This window comes from Mycteria americana, chromosome 11 (genome assembly GCF_035582795.1).
Source record: "Mycteria americana isolate JAX WOST 10 ecotype Jacksonville Zoo and Gardens chromosome 11, USCA_MyAme_1.0, whole genome shotgun sequence".
Lineage (NCBI taxonomy): Eukaryota > Metazoa > Chordata > Aves > Ciconiiformes > Ciconiidae > Mycteria > Mycteria americana.
In genome coordinates, this window is record NC_134375.1 from 18,171,788 (window position 1) to 18,197,827 (window position 26,040).

At 40.3% G+C, this 26,040-nt stretch overlaps 1 protein-coding gene across 8 annotated transcripts in view; it reads right to left on the bottom strand.

Moving 5' to 3' along the window:
- ATXN7 (ataxin 7) overlaps positions 1–26,040 on the bottom strand; it is a 91,392-nt gene that overhangs the window by 39,179 nt on the left and 26,173 nt on the right. For 4 of the 8 annotated variants that reach the window (XM_075514565.1, XM_075514562.1, XM_075514563.1 and 1 more), the window contains exons 3-5: positions 24,754–25,014; positions 24,022–24,090; positions 1,094–1,198 (exon numbers count right to left, since the gene is read on the bottom strand). In XM_075514565.1, the coding sequence (XP_075370680.1) occupies positions 1,094–1,198; positions 24,022–24,090; positions 24,754–25,003 (424 nt within the window). In that variant the 5' untranslated portion in view covers positions 25,004–25,014. Of the gene's footprint in view, positions 1–1,093; positions 1,199–24,021; positions 24,091–24,753; positions 25,015–25,147; positions 25,384–26,040 lie in introns of all 8 variants that reach the window. The other 4 variants (XM_075514560.1, XM_075514559.1, XM_075514561.1 and 1 more) reach the window with 2 other exon arrangements.

The window sequence follows — 26,040 nt, forward strand, 5'->3', positions numbered from 1 at the left end:
AGGCATCACAACACAAAAAACCCCAAGTGAGAGGTGGAAAGGATAAGAAGTTCACCCTCTGCACAGCGTAGGCAGACCCCTTCCCAGTCTCTAGGAAGCAGGAGAAGCAAGTATGCCTTTTCTTGCCAAGGGGCTGAAGTATTTAAGATGCAAGAAAAGTTATCCCTCGTTCTCAACACTAGAAGAGCCTCCCCACCCATATCCAGTATTTTTTATGCTTTTAAACACTGAGGCTATCAGTAGGTGCACTGGGCTAGAAAAAGGGGAACACATACAAATATGCACACACAGAGGGAAGAGGGAGTAGTTCAGAAGATGCTTTGTCCATCTTTTTTATTAGCACTTGGTTAAAAAAGATCTCCTGAATTTCTCAAGAAACAAAAAGCTGAATACCCAAAACCTCCTATCCAAATATTGGCATGAAATTGTTTGAGATTGATTTCTAGGCTTGACAGGAGTATGAAAAAGAAGAACTGCCAGCCTCCCCCAGTTAGGTTTGTAGGAAGTAACAGAGCACTTGAACTTGTGTAGCACTTCGTATTTTCTCAGTCCTCTATAAACACTGGCTAACACCAACCAACACAACAAGAGCTTCCTCGCATAGTTTATATATAAAACCATTGGACCAGTAAAACAAATACAAATTGATACTTCTGAAAATAAATAAGCTTACTGGCCACTGGAAGCACACTACGATTTACAACAAAATGTGTAAGTTTAGCTTTTAGCTCAAGTTCACGGTTCACACTGCAACAGAACCCGTGTAAAAATAATTTGTGTAAATACACAAGAGAAATGACACACACAGACACAAACACACTACACATACTGTCTGTGAAATACACTATATATGTATGTCATTTCAAAATTGAACTGTATGTATGTAGCATTTCAAGAAGACATTAAAAAAATTAAAAGGAACAAGATCTTTACATAACTGCATTACAATGTATATAAAATGATTAAACACAGGTTATATTCTTTGACATTATAAATAATGTAATGATCTATGTACCATCAATTAAAAAAAAATTGCCAGGCTTAATCCTGATTTAACCTCACCCTTAATTGTTAAAAATAGTTAAGCACTTACCATAATGTGATTGAAATGCCTGTGGTTTTACGACCTGATTACAGTGGTTACACATCACCAAATAGAAATCATCATGAGCCGGGCAAAGACCAAATATTGGCATATCTAAAAACAAAAAGACAAAATGGCATCTCTCAGCTGCTGACAATTATTGAAAAACAGTTTAATTACAGAGCCATGACACTAGTGTTGAATCATAATTTTAATACATTTGTATCAAATTTGAAAATTAGGAAAAAAGAGCATATAATGCAATAGATAATTTTGTGCCGGAGTATTACAAAAGCAAAAATCTTCCTACAAAGATAAATGTAAAATGAGCAATTACTTGTAGAAAACATCTATTAGAAAACTGATTTAGGACTGATTATCTTATACCAGATGCAAGAACATAATAAAAAAGGACTGACTTCAAATGACAAACACAACATAAGAGGGGATGTTTTATGTATTCTGAAAGGGGTTTGGATTTTATTCCAATTTCATTAAATGAATTCAAAAAAAAAAAAAAAGAACTTTATTTTCAATTTAATTTTTTTAAACCATTTTAAACACACAGTCGTTTACCGGGCAGTATTACATGCCTAATGGTTTTATTTGTTTAACAGTGCATTATAGTCCAGCCATCTGCTGCCAGAGATCTGTGTAACAGCTACATAAGAGAGAAACAGAGATAACAGTATGTCAGAGCATGTGTGGATTTCAGAGATAACACACATACTTGCAGACTTTTACTAATAAAATTAGTTTCTACAATTTTGGTTTTAAGAATACAGTTTCTTAAGAATATCGTTTAACTGTTAAAACTGCATTCAGAGACTATTTGAGCATTAAATACAACATTCACTACACAACTTAAAGGTGTATTACATTTATATAACTAAAAATGTTCTTCGATCATTAGAAGACAAAAATAGGAAACTGCAAACATAAGAGTATAAATTCATTATTGCCAAAGCATGTGGCTAAGGGATCTATAACACTATTTAAAGGCTTAAAACTGATATAAGAAAACTTATTTTCTTCAAAAAAAAAAACCCTCAAGTAATAGATTTATGTTAACAGTAACTTAGTTTCTAAGTTAAACTTATTTACCTCTGTGCTAGAACTGACCTCAGAGTTTTGTTTTAAAGCTACTAATTTGCCTCTGTGTATTTTTATAGTCATCCATATTTTTGTTCATTAATGGGACACCAATTATGAAAAATCGAGCGGGCTGCGTTTTAAGAGTGAATACACCATAACCCAAGGTAACCACTGGCAGTCCAACGCTGTCAGCCCTGTAGAGCCCCACGGACTCCACTTGGTTTTTCTCACAGACAAAAGGATGTATCCACACGGAACAGCTTCCAGAATTAAGGGCTCCCTTTGTAGTAAGTATCTTCATAGTAAAAATTTAATTATCTTTCTTAAAAAATAAGGTATATCCCAGGTTTTCCAAAAACCTTATTTGCGCTACATTAAAATTAAGCACGATACCTGCAATAACAGCTGCAACTGGATTTTGCAGCCGGACGCAAATACCATGACCATCGACATCTGACATGGCTGTGACAGATCAGAGCTACACTTATCTAAATCACAGGCTCCTTTTCACAACTGAGGTTACATTAAATAAATAATAAGTTATAAACCGATCTGCACATCATTAAGTAGCGACTCTTGCTTATTTATTTATATATTTATTAAAAAAAATATTAAGACCTCAGGCACACACCTAAATTACCGCAAACTAGGCAAAACTAAGTAAATATACGCTGGGGGGGGGAAATCAGACAGGAATAATAAACCTCTTTTTCAATATCTACTTTCTGTGATGTAATATTAAGCTACTTCAGGAAAAAAAGTATAAGTGTAAATGTCATTGCTAATATTCCATGCAGGAGCTCTTTGGGTATGGCTGCATAAAAAAGTTTCCACACGGCAAGCAAATACTCCAGGGTCACTTCCATTTGACTACTAATACACCGTGATGAATGGGACAATAACAGCCTGAACTGCCTGCTATTTACATTGTTAATAGCACACAGACAGGCTACTACTGTATAATGTCTAACGAACTGTAAATCCACACCCTGTAACCTGTTCTCATAACCATACCTTTCAGACAACACCGGATTCACAGACTTTACACCAGCTTGTACAGAATGCAGGAGGGAAATCATTAACAGGAGGAAGGGATTGCCTGCTTCTGTGTCTCTTGCAAGATAAAGCACTCCTTGACACTAGTCTGAGACGTCACGCTCACTCTATTTAAGTACCCTTTTATGAATATTTGCTGGCAATACAGAGCTGCAATTTTAAACGATAAGTGAAACAAATTGGCAGAAATTGATGTAAACAAAAATGTCTTCCTATTTCAGTTTGGGGATCCCAAGAAATCCGAATAATTTACGAGTGTCCTTTACACTGTGAAGCACATCTTCAGAGTTTTAAAATCAAAGCGCCAAGTGACAGAAGGCAACGCCAAAATACTAGGAAATACACAAACTCATAAAGAACCATTCTAAGAGTAAAACCACATGACACAGGAAAAAAAAGGATTTGCTGCACACCCAAAATCACAACCGTGATTTCAAAGGAAGTCAGGCACAAGACTCCAGCCAGATCACACAAATCAGTGTAAGAGATCCTCTACCCCTGCAGTACTCTGACAGTACTGATAACAGACCAGCATCTAAACGTAACCAGCAAGGGAGTAGCGGGAAGGTTGGAGTCCTAAATGCAATTCCTTTTGTTTTCTCTTATGAGGTAAAATAAACTATAGCTTTTTATTCTCAAAGCATTTATTTAAAATAGATACAATCGAATCCTTTTGTTAGAGAAACCCACAGGGCCCCAAATAAGACTGGAACCTGAGCACTGCATGAACACACGAGACCAGCCCTCAGACAAGATACCGGGGGCAAAAAGGAGTATCAGTGCTTCACGGGACCTGAACCTTAGTTTTAACAATGGGTTTGGAACTGTAAGGAGCGTGACCCAACCAAGATCAGTTACGACGACTGGAAGAGACCTGAATCCACACTTCCAAACGCAGGAGCCTCAGTCTTAGGCAGGTAAGCTCCCAGGCGTTTAACGTGCTTCACTGCCATTTTAGTCAAGCAGAGCAAGAGCAGGTTTCAGGGAAATCTTATTTCTGTTTCTATGTTCCAACGGGGCAAACATCTATGCGGCACTGTTATAAGAATGACAAATTAGACCCTGCAAATGTGAGAGAATAATATACAGAATAGTTTAGCAAAACTTACGTAAGAAGTACGTACCAAGAGTAGGAGATGGACGCCTAATTTTTCTGTTCCCCCCCCCCCAACCGCTTATGAAAGTTCACAAGTCTTGCAGTTGATAATCTAACATCTAATACTTTATACCTATTTCATTTAATGACATGCAAATTCTCTATTTAAAAGTCTAATGAAGTTTATAGTATTTCACCAGTGTCATTTCAAGCGCACTGTTCCTCTGAGTTTAAAGATTACTTTTTGAAATACTTCACTGTAAATGTAAAGCCTGTGCCTCTCAAGGAAGAGCCTAGCAACCGTGATTCATATGTTCCTCTTTCAAAGCTGGGCTCATTTAACTCTCTCCATCTGGGAATGTTTTTCAAGGTCAAACTAAAAACTTAAACCAAGACCTCAAAATTTCCATTTATTTTTCCATAAATGCAGAATTTATACAGTGTCAACATACAAATACTGTTATAGGAGCTGCTAGTTACATTAATTCTATTAACACCATAATGAAAAACAACTTCATTTACCTCTGTATTATGAAACCTCTGAACGTTGTGACCTCCAGAATTCACTTCTCCTTTCAAATGTAACTTGGTGTTTTTAAAAAGGTAACTTTAAATGATATATTGCTGTACTCTTCACCAAGACGAGAAAAGCCCATGCCATAGGCAATTCTGAGATATCTTAACTGCATTATTTGTTGAGCATGTAATAAGGAAAATGCTTCTTATGTGGAAAAGGCCAATACAGCATCTTTTCTAATAAAAAAAGGAAAACCAATAACGGACAATGTGGCATACCGTACATCAAGTAACATGGAGCTCAGCATGTCTACTCTGAAAAAACTTTCTTAAACTGAGCTGCCATCTCCTCTTCTCGTGAGGGATGTAGAAGCACATAAGTCACCTAATAATTTCTTAGTTTTTTCAGCATTTTCTTTCAAGACAGTTACACTACAGAAATTCATGCTTGTGGTCATTAAAAGTAACTGTGTCTGTGTACTCTCAATTCTATCACTTAATATCACAGACAACAGAACAAATAAAACAGGCTAAATCACGCAGGTAGAGAACAGGTCGGCAGTTTGCGTTTATTGAGCCACTAGATTCAGTGACTGCCACAGCTCCATTATGTAATTCTATTGGATTTTTTTTTTTAAGCCCCAAAATTTATCACATTTCCTACAAATCTTGTTGTCCCTTTTCAGACTGCAACCATTACACAGTCCATCTATCCTAGCACCTAATAGGACAACATCCCTTCTAGCAATGAAATGACATATCGCCAAAAAAAAGCGAGGTCAAGATCTTCTCCAGGACAGCAAACTCTAGAGGAAGAGGGTAAAAGGAGCCCTAATCCTGGCTGTTTGCAGAGACCAGCACACAAGTTTCCTATTTTGCAGAAGTCTGCTCACCACGACTGCAAAAAACAAGGAGGAGAGTGAAAACTGAAACAGAGGAACAGAAAGCAAAACTAGCGAGGGCAGAAGTGAAAGGGCAAAGAACAAACTCTATCAGAGTTAGAGCAAAAGAATAAAAAGCTTGATTTAAAAAGTGACAAAAATACATAAAAGTACTGCAGAAATATTTTTAAGCCATAACACTGCTAATGCTCACTTCTTCCTTATCCATTCTGAGCATAAGCATCTGCTTATTAAGATTATTTTTTTTAAAGTCTGAATTTGATTTATCACATGGTCCGCTTGCCATTTAGTGTAATTTGACAATGGACATTTCATGCCAATGCCCGATGTGAACAGTAAAGTGTTTTGACTACAAAGATCCCCACGGCATAGCATAACATGCCTTCAGCACAACACCAACCTGATTATACTTCCCTAATATTTTTAATCACGATAGTTAATATTAGATGCGTTAAAACATGATGCCCTAGACTATAAACTTTACACTCACAACTGATAAAACTCCCTATTACCTTTACAACTCCCCAAACACAGAATTTATTTTTCTTTTTACTGGGGCCCGATCCAAATCCACCCTAAGTAAATGTACCAACTTTTATCAATTCACTAGGCTTTCCATCAGGGGACTGTTTTGGAGGTACTATATAAGGAAACTGTAAATATGTACAAAAATTTGTAAATTTTGAAATGCTGCCAAATCTGGATTGTTTGAACCATTCACTTCATGGACCAAGTAAGTTCAAATAGCGTCCACACAAGCTATCTTGAATACATTTGTTCTGTACTAGCTGTGTTCTCTTGTTAGAGGAGAATTAGTCTTGATCATACTAAGGCAAAAAATATGCGAGTACACCTTGTTTTAACTTAACTGGTGGATCCCTTTCTCTAAAGGCATGCTTTTATTAGAACTTTTCTTTAAGATAACACAACTCTTCAGTAACATCTGAAAAAATTTCGAAAAGGGGAGAAAAACACAGCTGCAGTAACTTCAAACTAGCTGACATCTTGAAGGAAAAAAAGTTTTGTGCCACCTCCCGTAATTTGCTTGTAACACTTGCCCCAGCTACTGTCAGATCCTGTTAAAGTAATACAAATATTTCTATTTTTTTTACCCTTTATGGTTGTGGAGAACATGAAAGTCATTTTAATATCTGAAAGCAGACAAAACCTCCCAAATTATTATTTTTAAGAGCTTGTGATTTGTGGGAGAGGGGCACGAGGAGGGAGAAGGAAGGCAACTAACCAGCGTTTAGGGCCACATGAAACAGCCTGCAGCAAACCCAGGCAGATTTCAAACAGAAAGCTGAGCCTGGTTAAAACCAGACTAACGGCTTATAGTCAGCCCTAAAAGGTAAAATTCTGCCAAGAAATCTGCACACCGGGAATCCTGCTGGCTCTATTGCTGACGTTACTTGTCAATAACAAGTAATTTTCAGGTGCAAGGAAGATCTTAGATGCAAGCCCGAGGCAGCAAGCTTTCTGCACAAATAGCACTACAAGGTATCTTAACTAACTTAGTCATCTTAAGTAAAGCGCTCATCAATTCTAAGTCATATAGTCCCTTATTTTAATGGATATGAATGTTTAAAAGTGATCTACGTTAGCGTCTCAAAACTTACCTTTCATACACAAACACTTCACTTTCTGCAACTGAAATATTATTTTCTACACAATATTTTTCCAAACTATTTTCCAGAAACACTCAAGTGCTTATCATTCATGAACACACATGTGTTTTTGTATACTTATCGATGTTGAAATGAAATTTAACTACTGGCAAATTTTTTACTGTGTACTATGCAAGACGATAAAAATAAAAAAAAGAATATTCCTAAACAAATACTGTGAACAAAATAACTAAAACCACATAATATTCAGAGTGCTCTGGTTTACACAAGTTTTAAACCAAAATAAGAGATTCAAGTAAAATATACATACTTGCGGGTTTTCTGCAAAATTTCAAGTAATGAACACTTGTGTATTAATAGAACACAAATATTTTATGAACCATATGTGCAGGCATAACAAATTTGTGCTTGCAAAGACCATATGCATGATCAAACAAATTGAACACAAACCGATCAAATTTACATACAGAAACACTTTTTTAAAAAATTTGTCCCATAAGGTTTGTGCTCATGTTGCCTCAGATACAGAAGAACCTTTTAATACAAAATAAAGCAAAACAAATGGACATTCCCATACCCGAGCTGTTTCATTTAGGCTCAGAGGGAAGCACTGCTAAAGTATTTTCTGCAAGGTTATCTATTTTTCAAATTCCTTGCCAACTCTGCTCTGTCCATTAAGTAACTTACATTTTTGGCACATACAGCTTTGAAAGCCCAGCTATTTGAGGAGGCATTTGAAAGGCAGAGCTCTCCTTGGGTTCTGAGCACAAGTGCATGAACTCTGTTTCACCGTGCAGTTGCCGATTGATCAGATGAAGGAAGGAACGGCCAAAGACTTGATTAAATGTTTTTACTGTATTTTCCACTTTAGGAAATATAGCAATTACACAGCATTTTATTAAAGTCCTAAGAATACGCAAACCTCAAAGTTTTGGCTCGGAGAAATGACTTTCAGTTCAAGACCAAAATACCCCACAATCCAGTTTAACTAGGCACAGGAGCTGCATTACGAGATTTGATCGGTCGTAAATCTTTACTAGCATTAGAACGCTTTATCTCTAAAAGCGGCATCCCCTCTGTCCAGTCTCCTTTCCAAACTCAAGACAGTCTATTTTTCCAAAGCCACAGTTCTGTAGTTTTTACTTTGCTTTCCCAAATTCAAGGCAGAATCTTGCCCAGTGAAAGCTGAAAGGGTGAAGGAGGACCTACCTCTCACATTTCCATGGGTTCAGCCATACTGCATTTCCAAAATCCCATCCCCTTGCACCACCCTCTCCAGCTTCGTCTCCAGCAAAACGGTTTGCCACATGCTGCAGGCAGGAACGCTCCTCCGTGCGTACCCAAGCGGCAAATCCAAACACCAGCCCTTTTGCAAGGCTACGAGCACACGAGCACTGCAATTCTCCTGCAGCCTTTCCCCTCTCTCTCAGGATGCAGAATGCGACGGACAGTCGCTACATCTGTTCTCTAAAATCTAACAGTCTTGGGAAATTTCTGTATCGTGCCCACCGATAAAAACTGAGCAGCAGATACCAAAGAGAAGTGTGTCATGCACACGTGCACCTGCAGCTTAGCGTGCAGCTGGGAGTTCTAATTTTAGGCTCCCAAGATTTGAATATTCCTGTAATTATATATAAAACATATTAAAGCAGACATCTAAGTATTTAGTTAAATTCTTTGTATACGAATTCAGCTACACACAATTAATCTTTTAGAAACTCTAACACAAAACATATGTCAAATTGTTCATTGAAAACTATTAAACAGTTTTTCTAAGTTTATTATTCAGAATAATACAAAATTTCAGTGAGCAAGTTTACAGAAGATTGTCTGTAGAAAGACAGATTAATAAATTTCTCAATGAAACACAAGTAGTATATTTAAAGCTTTTCAGCAGATGAAAAAGTCTCTCCCCACACACTGTATTCTGTGACATCAGGTTTCCATCAGCAATTTGAATGAAGTCAGTCATCTGCAAAAACTATTCCCATTTACTCATTAATTAGTTTTAAGAGTTGAAGATATTTTAAGTTTCTCCAGCCAATTTGTATCCTATTACGTAAATGATGAACATACAAATTGTCATATAAGAAATCTTCAAAGTCATTTTTAGGTAACATGATCTCATCGTGCCGCTGCTATATTTTAGCCAACAAATTATTATTTACATTCTTGTGGCAAAAACCCTATTTGCTACATACCTAATCCTAAAATACCTTAAGGAAGCCTCAACATTGAGTTTAATTTTGTTATTATGACACAAAAATTAAACAGAATTCAGGAAATAAACTTAGGGTTTACACAGTAATATTAAAATCTGGAGTAATTTAACATGAAAGGGTACATAGCAACACTTCAGGTACTATGCAGAAAAATTGGGTCTATTATGAGGGGACAAAAAGTTCTGGCGGAGCAACTAGTCACAATCATAGCCTCCATTAAAATTAACTATATCATCCAGAGAATATTCTGAATTGTACCTTAAGTCATATACCCCAAAGCATGCTACTATGACGACTTGTTTTAACATCAACAGGTCTGGTACTCTTCTCTTCTTTCACGCACAGCACTCCGTGTACTTTGCAGCAGCTGTACTTTTGTAGTAGGAAAAAGGAAGTTTATTTAAATCTAAACTCACAGTTTACACAAAACTGCTCATTGAAGTAGAAGTATTTTGATACATCAGGACTGCAAATGGTGAACGTGTTCCAAGCTCTTCACCCTTTCCCATCTCTTATCTAGGCTTTTGAGGAAAAAAAATTTGGTATGTGTGGTTTTTGCCATCTTTCCCTATGTAACTGTCCACGTCACAGCAACGTAACCGGGTGCTGGCTGCGTCCTGGCGCCCAGTAACGAAGTAGAGTGGTAACAACCATTCACTTACAGATTTACACATTTTTCTTACTAAGTGAGAACTGGAGGAATACAATGTACCCATGACACTATCTTTTGTGATAGGAGAAAACAACAAAATTTAGTAATCCTAAAAAAACCCCGAAACAACCAAAACCAAAAAAGCGACCTCAGAAACACCAGAGTCAATACAGTCTTTAAAAATATAAACTTTTTCAAAACCAATAAAAATAAGAACTAGAAACCGTTATGCATCTCTCGCATGATGGCATTACTGCAATCTTCATATTGAAAACATCAGTTAACACATTATTTTCCCTGCTACATAGGACACGCGTAGTGCTCATCTTTCAACCCCTTCTACCCTCTCTCCTGCTGACCGTGGCCCCAACTCCTGTGCGATACCAGCACGGCATTCTTTAATTCTGCAAAGACAATGCATCTTTGCACAAAGAATACTCAGCATACATTTTACATCATACATTTACATTTTACCTGATACCTGAGGGAGCAAATCGGCATATGCAACCAAAAAAAAAAAAAAAAAAGTTGCGGAAAATAATACAGATGACCTGTCAACTGAATTCTATTTCAGTATTTTCTTTTATTAGGCAACCCAACTACCTAAAACCACCCCACCCCTGCCACTCTCATTCTCCATGCACTGGAACATCCACTTCAAAACTAAGACTGTTTCAATCAAGTCTAATATAGCTATAACGAAACTGATGCCTATCGATTTTCACATACCAACTTACATTTCTGCACCCCTCATAATTTGGCAGGCACTATTAGTTTTTCCATTAAAATTTGCTTCCTTTGCTTTACAGATTTACTAGCAGTTGATTTGATACAATTAAAAAAAAAAAAAAGTTGCACAGCAACAGGCATATAAATGTACTATAGCAAAAAAATCCCCCAACAGTATTGTGATATTTAAGAAGATTAAAAGATAAAGTGGAAAATAAAACAATGTTTTTGTTGTTATAGTGCAGTAAAAGAGCTAACCCACTTCTTATGTACTTGAACACACATGTAGTGACCCAAACTATTTTAAACTTGGCCATTGCATACCTTTAGACTAATAAATACGACTATTTCAATTATATAGCTGAGGAACCAGTAAACTGTAAGTCTTTACTTCTCACAAATGATATATTCCAGCACATACAGAGCAACAGTCGTCAGAGGTTCCCTTCCAAGAGGGGATCTACCTACTCAGAAGTGTTAGGCTTCAAACCAGTGCCAGTTGCCCTCTGAGACAGTTATATTAACTGAATAGGTAAACACTGAAGAAAATCAGCCTACCTGTTCACAGCACGAGGTCAATAATTCCACTGCTAGCTGTTTGTGACACAACACAAACCCAGTTCAGCCTAAAAACTCTTTATGGAAGTGAATTTTTTTTTAGTGTTATGGAATTTCAAATTCCAAATTCTAAATTTCTAAAGAAGAAATTTAGGTTTTGCCTTTGCATGTCATCTCCCTTTTAGAATAAGCTATCACTAACCTTATTTCAAGATGTATTTCTTCACTGTTAAGAGTGATTTGCCTCATTTTAGGAGCCCGCCTTCACAAAAATTTACAGAATTTCATCTCCAAACATTATGTATAAAGTACATTATAACTGTAACAGAATAAAAAAGAGTCTGAAAACACTGGGTGAATAAATCTGTACCAGGTATTATCCTTCCATATCTGGCACTAGTTCTCTGCTACCAAAAGCACCCATTTCACTCAAATAGAAACAGGTTGGGAAGGACTGCAACTTTTAATATTTTTAAATTTAGATGTATTCAAAAATGAAGATCACTTAGCTCATATTATACATGCAGAAGAGCTGAAAGGGCTGACATGCTTTACAGTAATTTTTCTGCTCTTTCATGGTCTGGGCCTCTATAACAACCAGAACACCAGCCCACTTGTGATGTACATGGAAGGTAATACCTATAACAAAACAAAACAAAAGGGAAGGAGAAAAGGATTTGCTCAGACTACTTAATGTACTGATTTGGTTGGTTTGGTCTAACTCGCATTTTTGACAGACACTTCTAAGACTACTACTCTCCTCTGGTCCCTCTGCAGCTAACAGTGCTCGTCACACTTGGGAAGACGGTAGATGGATACGTATGAACGGACCTAAAAACACAGGGGGAGGGGGAAAAAAAGAACTTTTCTCCCTTTCGTAGGCCAGCTAGGAAGCAAAAAGCTCTGCTCTTGGGGGAAAAAAAAAAGTACTGAACTAGGCACAAATTTTAATTTTTAGATATCTCATGTCAAAAAGGACATAAGAATAAACTTGATTATACAAGCAGCAAGACAGAGAAAGTCATGCTTATGCAGATACAAGAAGATTAGACATATTGGGTGTATGACTGTGCAATGAGACACAGGCAACCGGTGTCCTGCACCCCCCGAGACCCCCACAGACCTCAAGCGGTCCCAGCACATCGTGTTACAAGACTAGGCCTGTTTGCAAAGGTCTGTAGAGGAGATGTCACAGAAGACATATGGAGTCGGTATTAAGCAAGAGGCACAGCAAAGAACATACGGAGTTGGTATTTAAAAAAAGGCACAGAAAAGAACATTTCAGAGCACTGGTTAACTGCCCTAGATGACTCAGGATGACAACGGTAAGTAAGATTAAATAGATAACAGAAAATTGAAAGGTAAATAGGATCCTTTGATATTATGACAAATTTGTAGAGTTTACCACCCTTCAGTACACTGAAAACAAATCACACATCCACCTTCCTAAAGCAGACAAAAGATAACTATTGCAAACATATCTAGGATAACAAAACCATGGTTTACGACAGAAGCAGATCCTTTGCCAGACGCAGCAGTTGCATGCGCATGAATTTCAGGACCTAGGCTGAGGTCTTCAGCGCAAACCTGCCCGAAGACTACGGCAATCTCTACTGGTGCCTATCCAGGGTAGGCAGGAAGCCAAAGCCACTGCTGCCAAACTTGTTGAGCCAGTCTTCCCAGCACTGCCCCACAATGCACTGCTTTGTGTTTGGAAATTGCTCAAAAGCTTTTGCTTCCAGCAACAGCGCAGAGCACTTGGGGAAAGATACCAAGAGCCCATGAAAGGGTATCACAGGGCCACCATAACAGTGGGGACACCCCAAATGCTCCTGTCACTTGGTGACATCACCCTGAATCATTGCGATGATGAACGACGCGGCGCTTCCTGTGAAGCCCTGATCTCACAACACCACTCAACAGGAGTGCAGGAAAACTCTCAGCATGATTAAACTATAAATAAAACTGCTGATGTTGCACCTTACCATCATGTCTTCCCATTTTACAATGCAGAGCACCATCTATCCAGACTGTGATTTTGGTCCTTTCTCAGGACAGGGGCCTTCCGTCACATGGTCGCGCTTATCCACGACGACTCTCGACAGTGGCAGCAGGATGACAGAGAATTGCAGTGTTGCACAGAGAACCCCTTTCTCATCCCAAGCAGTTGTAAACAAGCCTCAGGAGAGACACACTGACAGTGCACTGAAGATTTTACTCCTGTGCTCTACCTACTCTGCAGATAAAAATAGCGTTCTTATCTCCAAGGCTATCAAGCCAACACTTCAGATCACTAAATTCAGGCTACAAAAACAATAGAAGAGACTTGCAAGTTTTATTCTGGCAATGACACAGTGGTCTATGCCCCTGCATTTCAGGGCATAGGCTGATAGTCAAGCAGAACCAGAAGGAAATTTCCCAAACAAGGGCTGATGCATTTTGGTCTTCTCCAAACACCCCATGGAAATAGCGGTGTTGAAATAGCCAGGCAAAGCAAACCAAGTCAGCTGGCTATTAAAGCAGGTCCTACAGAAGGAACAACAGATAAGGAGAGGGCTCTGCCCAGCCTACAAACAAGGCATAATCAAACTGTATCAGGTATGGTTCACGCATCAGTATTTCCCCCCAAGTCCCGGAATACAACTGGTAGAAGTCATCTTCCTTCAATCACTTAGCCACAAAAAAGAGCATTTAGGACACAAATTTGCAATCTATTATATAAGCACGTATTACACTAGCTTTTGGCAGGCAACACAGATATATTGAATTTGGCTCAAAACTTCTCCTCTGTAAATTATGAACTACAATATGGAAGAGAAGCTCCTTAACAAGTAAGATTTCTAGACAGTTGCTTTGGGTAACACAACTTACACAGAAATTAAAAACAAAATTGCTTTCCGAAACTCATCTTTAAGTACTCTTATGAAGTAAATGCTGCCTATCATGAAACTAATTTAGGCCTTTCCTCTCAAATACTTCCATGTAGTACCAGGAGAGCAGGATGACTGCCATCTCTTCTAGCTAAGCAGAACACACACATTCAAACACAGATTATACATTTTAAAAAACAACTTAACTGAAGAAAACATCCTAAAACCAAAAGTATATTCCTTACAAATCAAGCCCAAAGCCTTCTAGTTGTCAGAGGCAAGTTAAACTCCTTTGATACATTTCTAGAGTCATCCTAATTGAACAGGAGCAAAACAGATAATTTTAACATTTCCTGGGAAAAGTGGGAAAGTTCCTGGGAAAATTTATTACTTTGAAAGCTGCTTTCCAAATTATTTTACATGGCTGCCTCAATAATCCAACACCCACAGTGTCTGACTATTGGGAACAATTTTCGCTCCTTTGAAATATCCATCAAAAATATAGCCAGTTAACCCAATTTTTTTTTTTGTTTGAGGCCTCTGGATATTCCACACTACTACAGATTTGTTCTGAAGGGATAAGAAGAATATTTAGTATGGTTCACATTTATGTATACTGCGTAGATGATGCCTCTTTCTCCTTTTGGCATCATTTGCAACAGCCCTCCAATAGGAGATAAAAATAAATGACGCCGTAACTCTTCCTCAGCAGAGTAACCCGGATTCAAATGGTATTCTCTCCAGTTCACAAAGTTACTGGGAACTGCCTCGGGAATTTCAGTCAAAGAAACTTTTCATTTCTATTACCTAGTTTTTCTAACATAGCTAATTACTGAAAATAAATTTTAAAACTAACTAATATGTTAAATAATATAAACTAATTCTTACTTGCTGTTTACTTTTCACAATGCACTTACATATTATAACTGATTCTGATTTATACTACAGTTATTCACCAATATATCTTAAAGATAACCAAGATACAAGATCTACTATACCATACAATGACATAGGTAGCCATGTAAAAATCAGATCAGATCCACTCTGGAAAGATACCTAAGCAAGTATGGCCCAATGGATTCTAGGATTACCAGACCAAATACGTGCTGGAAAATTCAGTATCTTCTTTAAGCAACTACCACCTTGGTTTGGAAACAACTTTAAAGTTTGATTGCGACCATTATTTCACAAATGTTTCACTCAGCAGAGATGGAGGAGTTGCTAATCCAGCATTACTGAGAGGGGAAAAAAAAAAAAAAAAAAAAGATTGTAGAACCACACCCTAGGTGTAAACCGATACAGATTTTCTTCTGTATTTTAGCCCGAAACAATAGCCAGAGGGTGTCTTTTAGGCTATATACACCTTGACAAAGCAGTGGCTACAATATCTAGGGACTGACAATTAAAATGTTTGCATAGCAAAGTACTTCTCTGCCGCTGTCTGATCACAAGGTTGTAGTGAACGTGGCTGTCTCGCACATGCAAACTCTCTCGCCCGCCGAGCCCCATAACCTGGTCCTGCGACCTCCCTCCAGTCACAAGCAAAACCCTTGTTGACTTCAGTGGCTCACGACAAGACCTCACATCCCCAGATACCACTTAATAAACTGGCAGAACTCCAGTTTTCCCACTGACAACATCTACTACGTCATCTATGCAGTCAATGAAAAAAAACCATAGACAGAAAACTGAATTTATGAAGGACAAAATACAACAGAATTTGACATTAAAGGAAAACAAACATCCACTTTATTGTGTATTCAGTGTATTATTTGCTTTTCAAATTTAACTCATTAAAACTTCTACACTTCAGATTAATGCAAGCTACTATAGGACTTTCAGGCAACTATATCAGCATGAAATTGTCCAACAAACTTTCTTGCAAATAAAACCGTGAGAGCTCTAGATTTCAGAACAAAAGCACACATCACGGACTTACAACCTCAAAGCTGCTCCCTATTGGATTTTAGCCCTTCAGCCGCTTTGTATACCTTTTTTCAGTGCCAGTTGAGAACACTGCATTTTCTATTACACCACAAACAGTTGATGAAAGATGCAAGCCCTGCTTAGCCACAGAAAAGCAGATCAAGAACACTGCGTAAGTTTTCTGGCTGTTATAATCCCACCAGAAGAGAAGGGAGGCATAACTGATTATCCCATTCACCTTTTATTATCAATGAAGTTTGTCTATGGGCTATGCTGAAGCTATCAAAAGTCGGAATCAGGGCGGGGGTGAGCTTGTAAATAAATGATCTTTCTCATGGGAAAACAAGTTACCACAAAACAGCTTATTCCACAAGGGCTGACAAGCAGCATTTACACACAAATAACTGAGCATTTGAGTATTTATAATCTACTCGAGCCAATAACCTAGAATATTTACCGTCACAGTGACCATTTCCAAAGCTAGTGATCATGACTCCAAGTGATGTGGGAGCAGCTGCGCATGCAGTTTACTTTGATGAAGTCATACCCCATAGTATCTGGGGTTACCACGAGTATCTGACTTACCACGAGAATCAGTTTGAGAGCCACTGCACCACCGGTCCTGGCTCGCAGCTGCACACAGCCTGCACAAGCAGGGAGAACTTTTGACTCTGCAAAGCCTTCTAGCAACAGGAACACCGATTACAATAAATCCATTGCCTTCCATGACAACTGCTTTTACAGTCGTGCTACTCTGCTCCATTACACTTTGAATTCCCTTTACCAGATTTTACCACTTGCTGCTAAAAACTTAAGGTGTAAGTACAAAGCTGTATTCATCTCTGTGCTGTCACCTACACTGTAAGAATGTCTAGGAAATAATGTTGAGTATCATACGTGCAGGCAACTTCCACAGCAGTGGTGATTTTCTTCATTAAAAGGGAAGAGAAACAATTTTTAAGCATCTTATAGACTATTTAGAATACTTAATTACAAATCAAATATTATAATGATTTGTGAAAGATGAAATCTTTTCTGTCTTGTAAGTGGTAAGAGATCACGCGTATCCCCAGCCAGCCTTTGGCAGTTACAGCCATAGGCTAGGCATAATCAGAGGAGGTGCAAGAACTGCATGCATTTTCTTTTATAGATCCACTGCAATGGAAGAAATAGCTTTTAAAATAGTTACCTTAGAGAGAGTAATCTGCATCCTCTTAACCCAATTTATTTAAAAGTACCCTTCACTAAGCCTTTTTGTCTTTCCTGCTCTACTTAGATGATAGTGTTACCAACCCCTGTGAAAGTCATATTTCTACATAATATTTATCACATTGTTCTTCTCTTACTGAGAATTTGTTGTTAAATATACACAGAAACTATACAAAAAGCAATATTTAAACAAGTATTATCAAGACATCACCTCTTCTGCACAGGGATAACCTAGCTAATCATACGTACCACTTAAGAAGCGTTAGATAACACTGAATTCCTGACTGTTATGTACGTATATAGACAATTATTTCAAAGGTTCTTATAAAGAAAAAAAAAAATCCTGCTTCCTCACATATTATGGATAGATTGAGGCAGTTTTGTGGCTTCAGGTCCAGTGAAAGTCCCCAAGGCCTTGCAATATCGCACTAATAATATGGTAATATCTGAAACCTGCAAACTATCTTTAAAGCATAGAAGATGACACAGTTCTAACTTGCAGTCTAACATCACAATATTCTATTTATAACATGTGACTCATCTCGCCAGAAATAATTAAATATTGTAAACAGAACTTGGGTTTAAGGGAAAAAAATAACAAGAAGAAAACGAGGGCCAGTCACTGCAGATAATCTCAAAAGTAGCATCCTTTCAAATTGCATGTTTTTCAAGCTATCCCATAAAATCTCTACAATTTTCTTAAACAGTTCAATGCACTTTTAAAGTCTCCTTGTAATTGTTTTACGATAACCAGTCCACAAATCCTTAAAACACTTTGTGTAAATAGTCAATTAAAATGCAATGAAATGGAGATTTATCTGATTACAGACTGTGAATAGCTATGCAGAATGTCAAAAAAGAAGCATGGCACTTTGTACTGCTACCTTAAAATATTTATTTCAATCTATTAAAAATTCTCGCAGTGTATTTGCAGGCAGTCAAGGACTATAGAGCCCTCTCAGCATCTTTGACATGATTTAACACAACAAAAATCAACTCAATTGAGCACCTCCCAAGGCTGAATGAAAACAAATTTAAATTTGAAATAAGATGCTGTCTCTTACTTGTATTTACAACTTAATATTGCAACAAAAGTTTCACCAATGCTTTAATTATTTATTGAACCTGCTGCTGGGAAAATTCTAGACCTTGGGTCTATGTGATAAAGATGCTTCTACTGAACCCTCCTGGCCCAGTCCTGGATTTCACTGCTCAACCCTGCCCACACAGCCTCAAGAACAAGGGTTCGTTGCATAGCTCTCAGTACCCTCACAGCTCTGGTAACTTCCATTAATAACAATTAATACAATCAAATCTCAAAGCTTCTGCTGAATGCCCTAGAGGTTCATGGAGTCTCTTTTTTTCCTTCCCCCTAGGGACATACTAACTGTCCAAGACCAGAAGTTCAACTGCTATCAGGTGACATGATGCTGAACAGAATTTGCTCCCACCTGCTCTCCTGATAGATTCCTACAGTCATAAAGTCTTCTGGAGTGTCTTCTGAAGGTGCCTACCAAAAACTGACAATCTGCATTCCCACAGAAAATTCAACGTTTCTTTATTAAGACCAGTATTAAGACTTATATAAGTCTAAAAACTGTAAGAATGGTACCATGCTACATCACCCACCACACAGCCAGCATCGATTCTGACCTGCAATACCTCCGAGCACATCTAACATATCAGTGACCATCGCTCAACCTCAACCTACGATAAAGTAATTGTCTCCTCTGCATCTCCCTCCATGACCATCGAGAGGACCACCTCATTCAAAATAGCTCAGTTACGTACAGAGAGCAATCAGAAACTTCCTCAGGACTCTCAGAAGCACCAAGTACGATCAGAACAAATCACTGGCAGACTGTATGGATGCTGTGGCAAAGACCTCTTTTTAGCCAAAATTCAACAATCTTGATCAATGACGATCCAATCGAGCTCAAGACCCAAGTTACAAATGTTCTGTCCTCCTCCTCCTATACTTTGTTGCCAGTTAGCTATAAACTATGGTTCATAGCTAGTGAAGTGCTTGAAATAGGCTGTACCAAGGGATTCACCTCTCAAAGGATGTAACACACACACACAAAAAAAGGGGCTGTATGTGTACCTGAAAGAGCGAGATGCTTAAGCTCTTGCAAAGACACTCCATGGTTTCAGCATGCACTGAATAAGCTATCAAAACCAAACACTCAGACAATTTCAAACTGTCTAACGAAATCTCTCTTCCGTTCTCCACACTTCTATTTTCCATTCTGAGGTGCTATAGATTCCTTTGCATTTTTATTATTATACATATTTCAAAATTATTTCATGAATCAATACAAGAATCTAACAGACTTTCACCCCAACCACCTCAAAAGGGTTGCACACATTAACAAGTATTACTGCAAGTAATGATGATCTTTGTTAGGAGCAGATAGGTTCTTTCTCTCTCTCTCTCCAATACAGCCTTAGGGGTCGTGATCATTTGGGGTTTTTTGGTTTTGTTTTATTTACAACAACATACAAGATAACTGGTAGCAACTGGAAATTTACTGTGGGGAGAGCCAGAGTTTCTCGGGGGGTGAGGGAGGGTTAAGCCCCCAGTCCCAATGAACAGCTCTAGGCCTCACTGTTTCTACTCAGAGCTTCTCTACTCTTCCACAGAGTGAAATGAGCCAACCTGTTGTCAAATTTTGCAAGAAGCAGAAGTTCACCCTGTTGAAGCCTGTCAAAGTTACCATGAATGAACTGTATGCTTACAAACACAGTTCTATTTAGAAATAATCTTCACAACAATAATGGGCTAGAACATTTTTTAGAAGAAAACCAAATTCAACACAGACTAGCAAGAATCTCCTGAAAAATGAATTTGTTTGCCGAAATGTTTCAAGCACTGATTACAAAGTTTGACACTAAGAATCATTTTCTTCAAACGAAGAAGTATCAGATACTGCAGACACATCAACCTCCTTTCGAGGCCTGCTGCATCTCCAAGATGAACTGAGTGTACGTGAGCACGTTGGCTGTATCTGATGGCACACGCTCCCAGTATCACACAAACAAGTTTGAAAGATGCACTTCAGCAAAGTTTCATTTTAAAATACAAGAAAAATGGATGAAGAGGACTAGATTTTCTGCCTCACTGTTTCAGAATGCATTTACAGATTATAATGCAACATGCTATACTTGCTTCATCACAGCAAAAACTGTGTGGCAGGGGAATCGCACCTCTAGCTGGTTCACAAGCAGTAAGTAATTAAGTGACTGTATGAGCTAAAAGATTCTGTCATGTGAACTACATCTGAAAATAACTGAAGTACAATTGCTTCTAACATGTTCTTACATTGATAGTATTGCTCATCACGAGAAGATTTCAGTGTACAAAGTCAAAGTAAATTTTAAAGGGTACATTAAAGTAAAATTTTCCCATGATGGAGGATGTCCCTTTCTCATTTCCATCTGTTGAGGATTTTTTGTACCAAAAGCAACAAGCCAAGTCCACTGGGCCCGTACCTTATTCCTGCAGCTCTAATTTCTACATCAAAGCTCAGTGTGGACTGTTACTGCCTCAAAAAGCAACACGTAGGAAAGCATCCTGCAAGTTTCTCACTTTGGTGCAGGTCTGTGAGGATCCCAGCAGGAATGATTGCATATTATGGATTAGCAGAATAGAAAGCATATAAGAGCAGTGAAAAAGAAATGGGACGTATGAGACACAAACATTTGGAGTTTGGGAAGCCCAAATTCAATTTCTAGTTCTTACTTCAACAAGAACTTGGTTATGTCAAGGAGGGTTAGATACAGAAAAAAATGTTTGAGACTATGCTAATTTTTAGTTTCCTGATCCCTACAAGGAACTAGCATCACTGACAGGCATTAAGGACTCATCAGGCTTCACAACCACCAGCATGCTGAGAGAGGAGCTGCCTGACCAGCAAATAGGAAATGCCAGTGCCAAAGGTGTGTCTGAAACCCCGCCTCGCTCCACAGCTTGCAAACGTTGTCCTGGAATTATACATTTATGTCATTAATTCCTTTAAAAGAATAACAGGCATCATTCTTTTCCTCTAACAAAAGGAGAAGCTGGTAACGTTAAGCCCCTTTTTAATACAGTGTTATGACAATGGGAACGCTCACTCTTCATTCCGGAGACCCAGACTCTACTGCCTGCAGGCCTGAAATCCACCCCTCGCTACCAGGCAAGCTGACGATGAAGCTATTGCCACTAGAAGACACAGAGAAACGGCATGCGGAAAGGAAACAACTACAACCGATAACGCAGTGGGCACACAGGCCGGTGGGAGCCTGACCTGAAAGCTGACAGTTGTTAAATAAAGAAACTAGTTCTTGGGTTTGAACCCAATTCTAATAAGTCGGCTGTAAACTCACGGTCCCTCCTTCCCTCCCTCTCCAGGCCATGAATATTTAATTCTTTTATGCAAACTGGAAGAGTTGCAATGCAAGGTTAAATTAGCCTAAATAACCTTGAAATCCTTTTGTGAAGTTGGGCCTCTGAGTCAACTCCCAATCTGTAGAGAAATAACTTTCTTACACAACGAGTTCTGTTGTTAGCCGTATTTAAAATACCGTGTGGTACCATGACAAAAATCCTGAGGTTAGAGTTGATTTGACAAAATGTATACCTTTGTTTCACCTTTGTGTTAAGGTCCATGGTTTAGACAGTCCAATTATTTAATAAATGTTTGATCCTCTATTTTGAATGCAAAATTCTTCCTGGGAAAAGGAATCAGTTACAGTATTCTCGAAATTTTATTTGATAACACAACACATACATACGCTGGCATGTTTTGCTGCTCCCCTAGTTCTTTAAGGGCAAACTTAATTAATACTACTTTTCCTTTTGCTTTATTTTGCAGTAGGCCGAGCTCCCTACAGACTAGCTACAGGTATACACCAAGTCAGTGTGTCATTCATATGTCATAAAGCAACCAAAATAAATAGACCTCTGGACGCCTGACAGAGCTACTAAGTTTCACTTTTAAATCTCAAAGTGTTTTATTAACTTCTTACAACTCGTAACCCTACAAACACAGAGCTGCATCTCAGTGGTCAGCCTATGCAAAAACAGTTTCATGATCTCTCTCCAGAGGAAAAAAAAAAAAAAAAGATTGTTCTTCACCCTGCTAGCTAATCTTTAAAATCTGGAAACCTTAGATGCTTGCATTTTAAGAGGTAGAAATAAGAACAAGTGTTTGAAAATCCTTATTAGTAAAATCTTTACTAGGGTAATGTGTATGCTTATTGTTATAAATGTTGCTTTAGCACTTGAATGATTTGCCTATTCAGAAAAATAAATTAAATACCCAACATGACTATTAGATTGGAACTGGGCAATGAAGTAATAAAGTGATTTTTCCAAATGCCTAAGAACTTATACATACACTTAGAAGATGGCAAAATGGCACAAGTGTTTGAATGCCACAGCATAGCTGCTACTGCATCTCTCTCACAGGTCAGTGACCACTGACTCTGGTCCTAGAAATTGATTTTTTCCGAATTTTAGCAACACTGGTAATTCTACAATAAATAGACATTTTGATTCAGCCTCAGTATAGATCACTGCCTCCCAACCTTACTAGCCCGTGCCACCTTGCTTTAGTTTTCATTTGCTGTTTGTAGCTCACACGTAGGTAAGTGCTGAATCAGATCATCTCCAAAGGTCCTGGCAAGTCCTGCCTTCTGTGACCATAAACCAAGTTTACAAACTCAGTCTTCCATTTCTAACAGTGTCAAATAAATGACTGGGGTCTAACTGATCTAGTATTTAAAATGACGATGCCTAGTCTGTGGCATACTTCTCAGTAACAGAAAGTCCAGTAGATCTGAGCTAGCACCAACAATATTGAGAAAGTTTTAGAACATCTCTCTGCTATAAAACAATCATTAAACTGGAAGAACAAAAAAAGAAAATTGAACATCACAAATCAGACTCATCCTTGTTTTCTTCAAGCTATAGCTTTCATTCATCATTTGCTTAGAACTTCAAGTAGCATTGTTACTCTTGAAACGAACTGGGCCATTAATGGGCTTTTGCTAATCACAGGTGAAAGGTCACTCTCATTTAGCAGTACACGAAGAAATAAATGTAACACATTGACATGACAGGGAAAGGGATCAGTGTTCAAATACTGATATGGATGATATTAAGAATCAAAATATTTTAGCTCAAGAGAAGATATCAGTGCTGGTCAAACAGCTTCTTTGGGACTGTTTATAGCAAAAAAAAAAAAATCCAACTAGAAACATGGTAAAGACAATACAATAAGTAATCTACACCCTACCTTACCTTGTAGTTTTGAGATTATATATTAATTTAATAATAATAATGCTCATAACACTGACAGGCCGCAAGCCCCAAATCCAAAGCAACAGGATTGAAGAGAAGTTTCCTTTCTCTTTCCCACGCACGTCCTCTTGTAACTAGTCACAAGCAGGAAAACTTCTCCTTACGCTTTTTTCAAGAATGAATCGCACTCACCTTCTCGGCAAAGTCGCATTGCTTCTCGGTTTCTTCCGTATTCCTTGAAACTTTCTTCTAATGCTGTTCCTAAAACCAAAAAGCCACAAGATCTCACAATCCGTGCGGAAGTCGCAGAGCAGGGCTGACCCCCCGCTACCGACCTGTAACCCATTCCCCAACGGGCACAAACCAGCACATCAGGGATATGCGCTCCTGTCGCTGCGGCAGTAAACACAGCTCCGGAGAGACCGAGATCCGCCGTCCCGTCCCCGGGAGCGGGGCCGGGGCCGCCCGAGCCGCTGTCAGCCGAGGGGGATGCTTCACCTGAAGCGGGAGCTCCCCCCGCCCCAAGCCCGGGCTGAATCGAGGGCAGGAGGTGCCGGCCTCCGGGACCGGCTCAGACCTCCTCGCACCGCGTCCCGGATTACAGGAACTGGGGCAAGCGCTGCCCGCTCCGCACCGCTCCCGAGCCCCCGGCCGGCGGGCGCCACCGCCTCGGGAACCGCGCACCGGACAACGAACTCGGCCGCGACGTTGGGGGGGGGGGGGGGGGGGGGGGGGGGGCAACGGACCCAACCTCCTCCCCGGGCCTGGGACCCGCGGCGCCCTCCTGCCGGGCACCCTGCCGTGTCCTACCACCGCCCCGCCGTCCCTCCCGCGGCGGGGCCGCGCCCGGGGCACCCCCAGCCCCGCGGGGAGCGGGGGCCGGGCCGGTAGAGGGGGTTGCGGGGGGGGGGGGGGGCCGCTTACCGTCGTTCCCGTGAAGTTTAGCAGCATCGACCCAGTGGCTCCAGGGCTGCCCCAGCATCGCCTCGGGGCTGGGCAGGGACCTGCGCTCCCCGACGGCCGCCATTGCCGCTGCGGTGGCGGCGGGGCCGGCGCCGCTCCCGCCTCCTCCGCCTCCGCCTCCTTCGCCGTGGCGGGGCCGCCGCTGCCGCTGCCTGGCCGCCGCCGCGCTGCGCTGCTCCCTTCTGACGTCACCCGCGGCCCGCGCCGACATTCTTTCCGCTGCTATAATGTAACGAGAAAAAGTCATCGGGCGCTTAAGGTGGCGCCGCGCTTTTAAGGAAGCGCCGCGGCGCTGTCAGCCCGCTCGCTCTCCTCCCCGCGGGGAACCTGCGGCCCTAGGCCCGCGTCGACTCACCTCTGCGGCGGCCCGGCGGGCAGGAGCCGGGTGCCCATTATTGGACGGGGAGCGCTCCCTTCCTCTCCACCGCGTAGGTGAGGCGCGTTTGTGTGTTTGCGCTAACAAAGCAGCGGAAGGGGGGGGGGGGGGGGGGGGGGAGAGGAGGAGGAGGAGGAGGGCAGGGCTACGCCTCCCGCCAGGCGCTCCCCGTCTCCATGGGCCGCCTTTCTCTCTCCGCACCACGGCCCGCGACCCTACAAAAACAACGGCCGCATCACAACCCCGCCTGGCACCCGCTGCCCCGGGAAGGGGGGCGGACCAGCGACGCGACGCGGCGGGGCGGAGCCGGGCTTGCGCGCCCCTCCCCTCCTCTCCTCGCCGGGCCACCTTAAACCCGGCGCCTCCTTAAAGGCAGCGGCGAGCAGGAAACTCGCTCCGGGCGGGCGGCGTCCCCGTCCCCCCCCCGCCCGGTGCCCGGGCGGGGGGGGACGGGGACGCCGCCCGCCCGGAGCGAGTTTCCTGCTCGCCGCTGCCTTCGTTACACTCGTAACCTGCTTCCCAGGGAGCGTCTTGTCACTGTTATTCCGCATTTCTTTTTAAACAGCAGCTTGTTTTTTTCCCCTCAACTTTGGGACGACGTTGAGCGGTGTTACAAGCGACGATTAAAGGATGCTTTCCAGCCTGACGACTCCTAGTAACAAAGTTTCAGCTTTGCAAAACCAAGTTCTTTGATAAAAAAAGCTGCTTTTAGAATCCATTTATTACAGGGTTTTCTCCCCCATCGACTAAAATGTTCAAGTACCAATGTCAAATTAAACTCTCAGGCCATGATCTGCAAAGATTTCTGGCCACGCTTGATGCCCCTGTCAGTAACAACATCGTCAATGAACAGCTAAAAACGTATAGAAATC